This window comes from Mastigoproctus giganteus, chromosome 7, assembly GCF_048544385.1.
Source record: "Mastigoproctus giganteus isolate SK-2022 chromosome 7, ASM4854438v1, whole genome shotgun sequence".
Taxonomy (NCBI): domain Eukaryota; kingdom Metazoa; phylum Arthropoda; class Arachnida; order Uropygi; family Thelyphonidae; genus Mastigoproctus; species Mastigoproctus giganteus.
The window spans coordinates 9,577,280-9,590,385 of NC_143581.1; the positions used below are offsets into that span (position 1 = coordinate 9,577,280).

General features: G+C 40.0%; 1 protein-coding gene across 1 annotated transcript; it reads left to right on the plus strand.

Annotated features, from left to right (window-relative positions):
* Positions 1–2,252: 2,252 nt before the first annotated feature.
* On the plus strand, positions 2,253–12,722 carry LOC150082480 (uncharacterized). Its single transcript, XM_090377525.1, has 3 exons — positions 2,253–2,293; positions 6,117–6,183; positions 9,280–12,722. Exons 2-3 carry the CDS (start codon positions 6,117–6,119, stop codon positions 9,612–9,614), a joined length of 402 nt encoding a protein of 133 aa, XP_090233651.1. The 5' UTR covers positions 2,253–2,293; the 3' UTR covers positions 9,615–12,722.
* Positions 12,723–13,106: the final 384 nt, after the last annotated feature.

A 13,106-nucleotide genomic window follows, 5' to 3' on the forward strand; every position in this document is an offset into this window, starting at 1 on the left:
TTAATTTAAAGGAGAAAGAATGTTTGCATCACTGGATTAAGTTAATGTTAAGTTGGTCATTGAGCAAGAATATGCAAATATACTCATGAACCAAATCATATGACCATCTACCTAATAGCGTGTTGGGCTACTTTTCGCCATGATAACCGCTTGTACCCGGGGTGGCATCGACTCCACGAGACCTCGAAGGTGTCTTACAGTATCCTGGATCATCTGGACAGAAGCACGTCATGGAATTTGGCAACGGAACGAGGCACTGGCGTGGATTGGCTAATGCTGGACTGTATCCCACAAATGTTCTATTGATTGATGTTGGGGGAATTTTGAGGATTGGAGAGCACACGAAATGCTGGGACATGATCCTCGAATCATTCCTGCACAATGCGTGGCGTGTGATACACGTGGGGTTGTCTTGTTGAAAGAGTCCAATGCCATATGGATGCACTGTCACCATATAGGACAAAATGTGGTTGGAAAACATGTAGAAGTAGAATCTGACTGTGAGGGTATTTTCAGTGTGATGAGGGGACCAAAGTTGTTCATGAAATATCCCTGCAAAACCATGTAACTACCGCTTTCGTCCAACGGTGCAATCTGGTTGCAGCTGTTCGCCTGTTTTCCTGAAGAATACGCACCCGTCCATCGGAATCATGGAGCTGGAACCTTGATTCATTAGCCCAGGCTACTATTTTCCAGTCCTCTAATGTCTAGGAACGGGCACGTGAACAGGTCGTCTACTCCTTAGGCCTATTCACAAGAGCGTCCGCTGGATGGCATGCACCGAAACGTTTCTATGTGCGTCCTGTTAATTGAGGGATCATGAATCGTCTGTTGTTCCAGACAGCACATGCCAATCGCTATTCGCAACGACTATCAACCTTTCTCCATTACACGGGCTTCGTGCTGATGAACTGACAAGCGCTGTTCGTGCCGTCCCTATATATGCTACGCGGATCGATTACGTCACTCCTAGGATCTGTGGGATGTGTCCACTCATGGAGACAGGAGTTATCATAATGTTTTGGTTCATTAGTGTATAAAACCCTCTTAATAAATTTTAAAATCCATGACCTCCAGACCTGTATGCAGTACTCAAGATGTAGCCTTATCCCTGCTAGCAAAATTTCTGTATATCATTGACAAAAACCCCATGAGCTGTTCTGGCAGCCTGTCTGTATTGTTCAGAGAACTTCGTATCTGACTGCACACTTACCCCCCAGGTCTTTTTCATTTTCGACTACCCTGAGTGTAGTACCCCACAGTTGGTACGTTTCCCTGGGGTTACTGCTACCCATATGCAGTACTTTGCATTTGTTAAACTTCAATTGCCATTTCTCAAAAGTTTTGCCGAAATTATTTTGTCTTGAATTGTTTTGTTTCAAGAATTATATGAATTACAACGTAACTAATCGATAACAACATCTGAATTCAGATTTTATTGCAAACTTGCTACATTTCATGTTGTTGTAGAATTTTGGGACGTATCAGCGACTAAGGCCATATTGCGCCGAGTTTCTGGTAGAAAAAACCATGTTACCCTCCCCTGAGAGCGATTAACTCAGCCACGTTGTGATAAAGGCCCATAATTCCTCACGTCATCGACTAGATTCAAACTGAAGTCTTTTCCTCCAAGTTTGGGAAAGTCTGCGATTGTACCGACTGTGCTACCCGCGAGGGTACATTCCACGTATTAACAGAAACTGTTCTTAATGAATTCCAGTAGATTTAAAAAGTTCCTTTATTTTAAGAATTTAACTTTTAAAAAGGGACTCGCAACAAAAACTGTTATTGCTATAGGGATTGGTGAAGAGGAAACATTGGAAGCCACTTCGATAAACAATAAATGTAATTCGAAATTATATACATTTATCGTGTGAGTTTTATATTTTCATATTTTTTGTTTATATTTTTTAAACGTAAATTAACAACGTCATGAAAATTAGGACTGAGTGGGACAACCTTCCAAGGAGTCTGTCAAGTTTATTCTGCAAATTTGTAATCTGCTGTTTACGATAAAATTTCAACTTCCCAGTGAATTGTACGTGGTTTGAAGTTGAATTTCCCAAATTCTGTGAAAGTTCGCGTGTCCGGGAGGTTGGGTGTAGCTCTTCATCAGAGGCAGATACACCGAAACACGCGTCAAACGTCCTTTTCCAGTGCACTGAGGAACTGCTTCCTACTCTTATATACCTCGCCTGTGTGAAGCGCCCGGAACTTGCTAGATAGAATAATTTCGACATTTGCTGAAAGGTTGAACGCCTGGTTCATACGTCCTCTCAGCTCTGTGGGAAAGGTGAGTGCCATCTCTATTAGTTGTATTTGATTTTATCAGAGCGGCATGTTGTTGTAATAGGGTTTTAAGAGCATCAATCTGACTAAGGCCGTATTGTTCTGTGTATACTGTCTGTAAATTGCTGTATGAAAAACCCGAGTTTCCGGAAGGGAAATACCATGCCATTATGTATACCATTATGTTTATGAGTGTGTGTATGTTAAGTGCAAGGCAAGTAAGGTCGCAAAGCGTGCATTCTTTGGCGGTTTGCTTGTTTGTTAGACGAAAAATCTATATTTCCGGAAGTAAAACTTGAAATGGATCCCGAGATCGAATAAATCGGCCACAGTTAGAAAAAAATAAAAATAAAGTCCATAAAAATTCGTCCTATCGAGGTGGTATTCAGAAACCGACTGCAGTCTACACGCAGTCTGCAGACAGGATGTCTTTAGGCATCATAGTCATATTTCTCTTAGTTAAAATTCATTCCCTTCTTCCCTGTCCTGCTGTTTTCCCCCTCCAAGTCCAGTCAGCTGTGTTATTTGGACTGATATTTCAGTAGTTTATTGAATTCACGTGTGTGTTCTTAAGCCAATTTGCAAGTTGCTTGGGCCGAATAACCTCCGAAATACATCAGCAGCGAAAACTTTGCTTCCTCCTTTTAAGTTCAGCTAACTTAGCCCCGATTAAGAAACTCTTTAGAAAATCCTCTAGAAGACGAAATTCGAACCCGGATCTCTGCAAACGAGTAGCAAGTGGCAGAAATACTGCACCGACCGAAGGAGTGCGGTATGCCAATTGAGAATCTGCGGAAACGGGAAGTGAGGCGTATGGGCACGCACCAATCATCTATTGTGACACAATGGAAAGCCTTGCAGGGAGCATGGCTGTAGATCCCTACGGATACCATCTAGTGAAGTCATAGGCGCTGTTATCCATCTGAACGGTGGTCCAACAGAGTATTAGGTAGCTGGTCATAATTCGGTGATTACTCAGTGTACATTAATTTATAAAAGTATATTCATAGGTAAATTTTAGGTCAAATCTGTTTATTTGCTCTTGTTCTGGAACTTCGTGGTGTGGGGTACTTGAAATTCATGAAACATTTTAAGAGGGCTAAACATATAAAATAAAGAATAATTGCACTTTTTCTATAGTGTACAAAGTTCTTTAGGAAGCTTTTGATTTATTCCTCGTATGTACCTAAGGATAAGTTATCTGTACAAAGGAGGAAGTTTTAGCCTTGGATAGCTTATTTTATATCTACCATTAAACGAGAAGAGCAATTAAAATTACGTACATCAAAATGGGTTGCTTTTAATTTTCTTGTTTATCAGCAATTAGCACGTTCGATGTAGTCACTTGAGGCACGAACTGCGCCTTAATTAGTTGACCCAAACTTCTGCACCACCTTGACCCACGAAGGCCTCGATGCTCGTCACGTGACCAACCTGGATCGAAAATTGTTTTGTTTGCATTTGGCAGAAAGTAAACGTTACAAGGCAAACAAGAAATAATAAAGCTCACGTAATATCATTTTAAAAGAAAATATTAAACTATTTCCAGGAATAAGAACATTTTACCTATCAGCTGAAATTGTTTTTACAAGAAATTGGCTGGATGAAAAGCAGCTCACGCTTACACTTATCATAGCAACCCACGCTTAGCAATTATCAATTTTGTGAAACCAGGGTGGGTCAACCAGCGGTGACGCCAAGAAAAGCGCACATCATGACGTCATGTGCCCAAGGTGATTATTGGTAGCTCTTGAAGAAGTGTAGTTTCTGTAGTAAGCTGTGGGAGCAATAACCCCGAAATATTGTCAGATTATATTGAACAAAAAATGAAAATATACTTTATCTTCTCCTTATCTTATTCTTTTGCTGTTTATAATTTCGTATATAATGTTTTATGAATATGACAGTTTTACACTGCATTCCCAGATTCAAAATAACTCAATTTTCATGTAAATGTTCGTCCACTGGGCGAAAAATGCCAATTCTGAGTATCCAATGGAAATCGATCTACCACCTTACAGAACCGCACCTTATGCAAATTATTCATGCCTATAAAAACACGGGTTGTGACCATATCACTTAATTCCCGTTTTTTGGTTTCTCAGTGGGACAGTCACATCTCCAGTACTCAGGATGGCAAGTCATCATCCTTCAGATGATTTTTTGAGATGGTGGGCCATTGGACAACTTGAAGCTTGGCAGTCGCAGGTAGAGGTGGCACGTTGACTTAACGTGTCACGCATTTTGTCTAGACACTATGAAAACAGTTTTTCGAGAACAGGAAATACTTATTTTTTTGTCTGAAAAGGATTTTTTGTAAATTACAGGTGTTTGTCAAAGGCGTGTTTGAGCTAAGAAAGAACCGAATTCATACATCTAGGAACCGATAATATCTTGTTGTACTTAATTGTTCCTAAGGAACCTCGTAATGGAGTTGGCAGATTTTTTTTTCTCCTCTGGACTCGGCTCAGAGTGTTTTTTATTTTATTTTATTTTTTTTATATATTTTTTTCCCTCTGGAGTGGGCCTCCCCCCCCCAGAGAAATCTGGCCCACCTCCTGGCAACATAAGGTGGGCCAGAGTCTCGAATTCAGACAGTAGGAGTTCTATTGGGACTGGCCCACCTTCCCATGTTGTGGACGAGATACCAAGAATCATTCCTCCAAGTGACTGATGCTTCTGGGTAGCGTTTGGAGTTGAATTCTACCCAGAAACATCAGTCACCTGAGTAGAGTTCGGAGTTCAGTTGGCGTTCTAGGAGCCGCCCTTTACATATACACATGTCCATATGTACGCAGTTTCAGGACACAGGAACCATTACAAGAAAAACTGGCCAAGGTCGCCTGAGGGCTATGTCAACCAGAACAGATCGCTGTCCGGCTTTCGCAGCAAGACGGAATCCTACGACGTCCTGTTATTAACTGTCTCTTCAGGTTGCTGCGACCACAGGTGAAAACATTTCCAACCGGACTGTGTCAAGAAAGCTCAATTCAAGTGGACTCTATGCAAGGAAGTCAGTGGTCTGTATCTCATTAAACCCAAACCACTGCAGAGCTCGTTGAAACTATTGCCATGAACATGTGACTTGCAGTCCTGACAAATGGGATACAGTTCTGTTCTCCGATGAGTCCTGTTTTACCCATACTATGATACTACCTTCAGTGGTGGACACGAAACAGTCTGGATGCATGGTTTCATGAGATTCACGCCACTTACCCTATTATTAGTGCAAAAAACAGTAAATCGAGATTCGTAAGACCACATGATCTTTTTCCACCTGTTCCACAGTCCAGTCCAGTTGTTGGCAGACTACTCTAGTCGAATTGTTAAATTTTTTTACAGGAAAAAGTGGCTTTCGTATAGTCACACAACTATTAAATCCCAGATTCTTCCACTCCCGTTACTTAATTCAGTCGGAAATGGGTCTTTCTTTGCCTAAATTGAAAATTTCGATAATTTGCTGCATACTGAATCTTCTATTTTGACGCACAATCTGCTTTAAATTCCTGCGGTCTCGTCCATAAATACCATCTTCCTGCTATGTTTCTTCCATTTAAAGTTGCATTTTCCTTTTGTCTTCCATTTATTTTCCCAATTTTAGCTCCATCTAAACGTGCTCCAACAATAACCCTTTTCTAAAAATGGGTGAAGATTACCCGTCTTCTTGAAAACTGGATCGACTAAGAAACCCCACGAAAGCATAACAATATTTACCAATTTTTCATCAAATTTGATGAAGTGGAATTTTCATCAAATTTTCAAATTTTAAAATATAAATACAATAAATTATTGGTTGAAATAACTTATTTCATTTATTTTTAATATAGATGCACCTTTCGGATTCTTTTCTGTGTGTTGTGCTCCTTTTGACGCCTGCTTGGTGTGATCCTGATGGTAAGTTTAATGGCCATTATAACTTGAACAAATAAGATGAATCTTCGAAAGTGCGTAATTAAGTAGAATAATCTAAGTAAAAATAATACTATCCTACCAATTTATGGCAGAATCCAGAATGACGATATCCACAGGTTTCCATCGAAGGCAAACAGCGCGTTGCAGTTTATTGCTTTTTAATTTATGAAGGGAATTTTTTACCAGGCCCTCCAATTTGTTGAATCCATCATGTCCAGAAGAACACAAAGTACTTCAAGAAGGAGACCATAGAAATTGAAAGCAAACTGTGCATCAGAATAGAAGATTCAGTGTTCAGCAAATGACTGAATTTAGGCTAAGAAGGACTCATTTCCGACCGGACTGTGCAACAGAATTGATGGAGCTAAGATTTGATAGCCTTTTGACAACACGAAACCCACTTTCTTCTGTAAAATATGTAAAAATACAACTGGAGTCTTGACTTCTAACGCCAAACATGTTCTGTGGAACAGTGGGAAAAGATCAAGTGGTCTGACCAGTCTCGATTTACACTTTTGTGTAACAATAGTACGATGAGAGTGTGGCGTGAGCGTCATGGAATCATGCATTCAGACTCTTTTGTCCACCATTATAGCAGCTGAAGATGGTATCATGTTTATGGGGTGTGTTCTATTGGTACAGATTAGGTCCACTCATAACATTGTAAGATGTTACAAAGATATTGAATGGAGGAAGGGATTGCGTTGGATTCTTTCAAGATAACAACGTAACCATCCATCATCGTGCAAATAATTGTACCTGATTGGATCGAGAAGTATTTCCAAGGATTCCGACAACCACCCTAGCGGCAATCTGAATTCTTCGGATCTGACTTCAACTGAGAATGTCTGGGATATACCAGAAGTTCGGCTTTGAAGTTCTCCACCGACCACAATAGAGCAGCTGACAAGTATCCTGATAGAGGAGAGGGCAAATCTGTAGCTAGACTTGCCATCCCCTTCAGATGCCTAGTGCAATCCATCCCACGGGTAAAAGTTGCTCTACTGGGTAATGAATAAAAGTTTGGCCAGAGAGTGTATAATTGGTAGTTCACTGTATACTGTCCTAGGAATTCAATGCACTTATCCATACTCGTTGAATTTCTGCTGACGATATGATCTCCGCTATAAAAAACTGAGTAACAGCTATGGTTAGCTACTTCCACAGCTTGTAAAAGATTTTTTTATTTTTATTTATTTTTTTTTATAATAATTGTGCAAGAAAGTATTTTTTCTATAATTCTCTTAATTTCGCCTACATATTTTTATTTAGCTGTGAAAAGTCGCTGCAGATTTTTCTGAACTATTATTTAAGGTAATAAAATATGAACTGAGAAATTTCTATGAGTAAATACGGTAGTTGCAATTTGTATTATTCTTTAATCTATTTGCTCCATACGAGAGGTGGTCAAAAATTTCCGAGGATGAATTGAAAAAGACATAAGTAAAAAATTCTATGTTTTTTAAAATTTAAATATGGTCACCCTGAAGTTCTGTGCTCGATTTGCTGTTTACTGGACGAAAAAATCCAAATTTTCGGGAGGAAAAACCCTGCTACCCTCACCTGAGATCGACTAACTCAACCACTTTGTGAATAGGCCCATAAAAATCCCTCACGTCATTGACAGGATTCAAATTCAGGTCTTTTCTATCTGGTGTGGGGAGAACGATGATTATACCAACTGTGCTACCCACAAGGGCCCTTGAGGCCAGATATGGATTGTACGGGGAGTGGTTTAATTGTTCACATTCATCAATTTCAGCATGTGGAATCCAGGCTTTTGTGCACGGGTTCAGTCTCATAAAGAAGCAAAACCTGATGTCCTAACTTTCCTCTTCTTTTTTTCCCAATTGCAGCTTTTATCTTTAGCATAAGGCTGGCATCGGAGTGGTCAGGAGCGGGAGTGCAATAGCACACGCTCTTTGAGTAGACTGGGGTTCCAGCCCCTGACTGCTGAATACGGTCGATCTGCCAACCCGCACTGGACCAGCGTGGCAGATTATGGTCCATTTCCCTCAACATGAATTGTTGAGGAGGCTTCCATCTTGCAGTGGGTTGATAATGGCTACAGTTTACCTAAGGCCGGCATAATATTCCCCCCTATTGTGGTTTTAGGTGCGAACCAATCAGTTAACAACGATCCTTTTGTGTTCCAGAAAACTGAAGTCAACACTTTACCTGATGGTTGGGTTCGACCTTTTTCATGGTTGGACATCCCTTGTGCTTCCACTGCATGGTTTCTAATATGGACTCAGGATCATAAATGTAACCCAGTTTCATTTTGTGACAAAACATCTGGATTAGCAAGAATTAATTTTAAATTCTTTTTTGGTAACTCCATCCTCTGATGTTTGTCATGAATGAAACGTTTTCTAGAATCCATCTTGCACAAACTTTGGACATTCCCAAATGTTCATGTATTATTGTAAAAATGCTTTCGAAATGGGAAATGTTAAGCACTTTTACAGGTTCAGACGCTTTGTGTTCTCTAAAATGTTTTTCTTCAGTGATGGCAATTGTTTCAGAATTGATTGCTTCGAGATGGCCGACCAGACCACGGTCCTTCTTTGAACTCTGCCGATCATCTCAGTAGCATGACTGGATGGTACTTTGCCCCCAACCCCAGAACTAGTTCTTCTTTCATGGATTTCCACAATATATTGACATACGTCCTCATGGGTAGCACAGTTGGTAGGATCTCCGTCCTCTCCACACTGGGTGGTTCCAGTCTCGTCCATGACGTGAGGAATTTTTATGGGCCTCTTTCCCCACGCGGCTGAGTTCGTCGGTCTCACGCGAGAGTAGAATGGTTTTGAGCCACAACTGAAGCATTTAGCAGTCTTTCGAAAAATGGCTTAAAAAACATTTAAAGTTCAAGGGAGAGTATTTCGAGAAGGAGGAATCTATAGAAGGTTCAGATGATGACAATTAAGATATACACCTTCGTATACACCATGCTCTCAGAACTTTTTGACCATCCCTCCTATATGATTACAGACCATTTTTTGCAAACTGGTATATAAAATGGAATTGAAAGTATTATAATATATTTTTTCTTTTTTTTTTTTTTTTGTTTAGATGACAACATCCTTGCTAACAATTTTGTTCCAATGTACACCATCGTTGGCATAGTATTGGGAATTTATGGCTTTTTTCTTCTCCTGGGATTATGTGTCTATCTCTACAAGGTTATAACCGGAAAATACAACTTGAAACGTACGGGATATGTTGTGTGTTCAGCAAACGAACCAGTAAATCCATCGTCTCTTTCAAATGTGACATTTGTAGGACCAACTCAACCCCCTATCCACATAGCTGGTGCTGCTTACACGCAATTCACAATAGCGCCTCCAATGCCGACGAATCAGGACTACCCCGCACCACCACCACCATATACTGATGAAAAGCGATGAAGCCATAAAGATTTGAAGATTTGTAGTGTAGCCATTATATTTCCTTGGAGAATCTTACAGCACACACACTCCCATCTAATCGAATATCCACCACTTAAAATCAAAATTCCACCTCTAGATCATCGAGGTGTAGGAGGGATTAAAGAGCTTAACTTAAATAAAAAGAAATGTGTTACCAAATGCTTACCAGTAACTCCCCGATTTCTAGACCCTACTCAGTTGAGTACATACAGGGTGGATTGACCGATCCTCAACATTACCTTCTTTTAGAGAAGTTGCGTATATGTAAGATTTAGTGAGTGTATACGGACGAGATCCTTTTCTGTGATATCGATCAATGATTGGTTAAAATACACTTTAAACATTGGTTCTTTTAAATATTTCTAAGGGGCCCCAGTAATAAAATTTCGTCCGGGATCAAAAGTCTTCCTCCAAGAAATGAAATTTGCTATGGTTTTTTCCTGAGCAGCTATTAATTCTTTATAAGTCTGAAATCGATTCTACCATGGAGTTATTCTTCCCTTATCTTGGGAGGTGCCCTGAAAACTTCTGTAAAATCTTCGACTCCGTCCAGAAGAAACCGGTCAGATTCTTGCGAACTCACTCCATTCGCAATCACACAGATGATAAGGTTCAATGGCATTCTCTATTGCTATTTCTAGGGACATAATTTTCTGAACTAGGGCCTATTGAAATCACTCGGCATCTATTTCTGATTCCCTAAATGTACTGATCTTAGCCGCCATTTGTTCTTTATAACGTTCCTCTATATATTTATCGCATTTAAAATTTTCTTTTTGGAGTATATACAACAGAACGTCTTAAAGGATGGGGTGTGTCCGCAAAGAAAATACCGTTATCTGATCATCCTAATCAAACCCACACCGTTGGAATTTTCTGGGAAAATCACAACTTAGAATCAGTCGACATGCTTCTCACATAAAGCAAACACACATCCTTACATTATGAGTATTAAAACTACACTGCTTGACAAAATTAACAGAACACGTAGAAAACGTTGGGCAACTCGTGCAGCTTGCGATGAAGCGAGATAAAATTTGATGTGGTGTACCATAGAATACCAATGAAATGAGGAGACAGCAAGAAACTTCGGACAGGTATAAGGGTCACATGACATCAGTACGGCGTATGAGCCCTCCAACGGCTAAACATGCTTCAGAGAGGTGAAGCATGCTCGATATAAGGGTGTCTATAATCTGTGGCAACAAATCGCATTTTCCCACCAGGGCAGCCCTTAGCTGACCAAGTGATCGAACAATTAGTTGTCGGCGTGCAATGCGACGCCCAAGGAGTCTCACAGATCTGCAATCAGATTTAAGTCCACAGTGGCCACGGAAGTCGTTGGATATCTTTAGTTTCAAGATATTCCTCCACCACTTAAGCTCTACGCATAGTGGCGTTATCGTGCATGAAAAGAAAATCTGGGCCAATTGTGCCCCTAAATAGTCGCATTTTTCGAAGATTTGTTCTCAGTACCTCTTCTCAGTTATGGTACCCCTTTCAAAAACATGGAGGGGGTGTGGCTGTGGGTCATTATTCCATCCCGTACAAGAACATCGCCTTCACTGCAATTGTCCCCTTCTCTGATGTTTGATGGATGGTAACGCATTCCTCGTTGTCTCCAGATGAAATAACGTCTAGAATCTGTTTGTGGGCTAAAACGGGACTCCTCAAAGAACAGAACTGTATTCTATTTATCAGGGCTTCTAGTCACGTGTTCATGGTATCAGTTTCAACGAGCTCTTCGGTGGGTTGAGTTAATGGGATACAAAGCACTGGCTTCCTTGTGTAGAGTACACTTGAATTGAACCATCTTAACACAGTTCGGTTGGAAATATTTTCACTTGTGGCCCAGTAATCTCAAGAGAAGTTAATGACAGGACATCGTAAGGTTCTGTCTTGCTGTTAGAGCATGATAGCGGTCTGTTCTGGTTGACGTAGTCCTCAGATGTCCTTGACCAGCTCCTCTTGTAATGGCTCCTGGAACTGCTTCTGCATTGCTAAGACGACACTGAGTGACATATTAAGCCAACGCGCCACCTGGCCTTCGACTGCTTTTCTTCAAGTCATCGAACAGCCCGCCATCTCAAAGAATCATCTAACCGAATCGTTCTTTCATCTTCAAATTTCATTATCAAATCATCTCGGGATTTGCTCTTCAGGATGATTATTATCAAATATTCGCCTTCGGCGACATTGTTCACAATAAATGAAAAATATTTTGTTCTGTTAATTTTGTCGAGCAGTGTATCTACTCAACCAATCATGAAAGTATAGTAAATGAATGGTCCAATATTTAAAATGATCCACCAAATACACCGAGTGGCCTCTTTACTAGATCCACCTCACCCTTTTCATGAAATAGACTGATCCCTTGCTGCCATCATCAATCAATCACTGTTTATACAATGAGACATACAGAAGATGGGCAGATACGTTAGGATGCTGTAGTTTGCAATTCACTGTGAGAATGTTGACCACAGCATTGCTATTGGCTGGATGCTCTGGTTAGGAACAGTTTATTGACGAGAGTTGCCAAGGGTTGCAATCAGTCAAGAAACAACCCAATACAATGGTAAGCATAGAGACATTGACCAGCTCTTCTTGCTGCCACTTTATTAAGGCATTGCAACCAAGGGCTCATTTCCATTCCTGCCAGCTGAAAAGGTACGATTACACAGGATTCATGAACAGAATGGTCATTGGAGGATTGAAACAGGGTAATGTTCTCGGGTGAACCTAATAAAGTGGCCACTCAGTGTATATATTTTAATGACGTGGAAATAATTTATAAAAGCCGTTTGTATCATTAACCTCCCTCCACTAAGTGTTCCTAGTGCCACCATTTTAAAACTCGATTTTGTTTAGAAAGATTTTTATAAAATGTAATTCTTTTTTAAGAACATGTCGAGTTGTGGGTATAGATGTCGTTTAAAACTGAATGTGTGAAAGTGCAAACTTTATAAAATATTATTTATTGTTTTAATCAAACACTTTTGTAATTTATAGATATTTTAAGGTGTAAATATCACCAAGATCGTATTTTTATGGGGACTTACCCACCTATTGAAGTGCATTTAGTAGGGTCTCTTGCAAATAATTGCTTTCTCCTGATGAATTTCACTAATAAAGCACATTTTTTAAAAATTATTTTATGCTGTTTATACATGTGTATTCATATTATTAGAATTTGTACAGAATACTGCTTATTGATATTAAAATTTCTCAAGATATCGTTTGAATGTGATTTTTTACAGTTTTACTAGTTACCCCGGCTCTGTTTAATGTGTTGATTACGTTGGGAGTACACTGTGCTGCCATTTTATAAGTTACACCCCTGCTGTGCACACAAATGGTTTGTCCCAAAACGTTGCAAGTCACATGACCGCAGTTGTGGATATAAATGCAGCAGAACAACCTTTCTAGTATCAGTTAAGCGTACAAACCATAGCAAGAATTGGGAAAAGGAGC

Coding starts and splice junctions, on each gene's coding strand:
- LOC150082480 (XM_090377525.1), top strand. CDS start 6,117: ATGCACCTTTCGGATTCTTTTCTGTGTGTTGTGCTCCTTTTGACGCCT. Junction 6,184..9,279: donor TGCTTGGTGTGATCCTGATG/GTAAGTTTAATG, acceptor TTTTTTGTTTAG/ATGACAACATCCTTGCTAAC.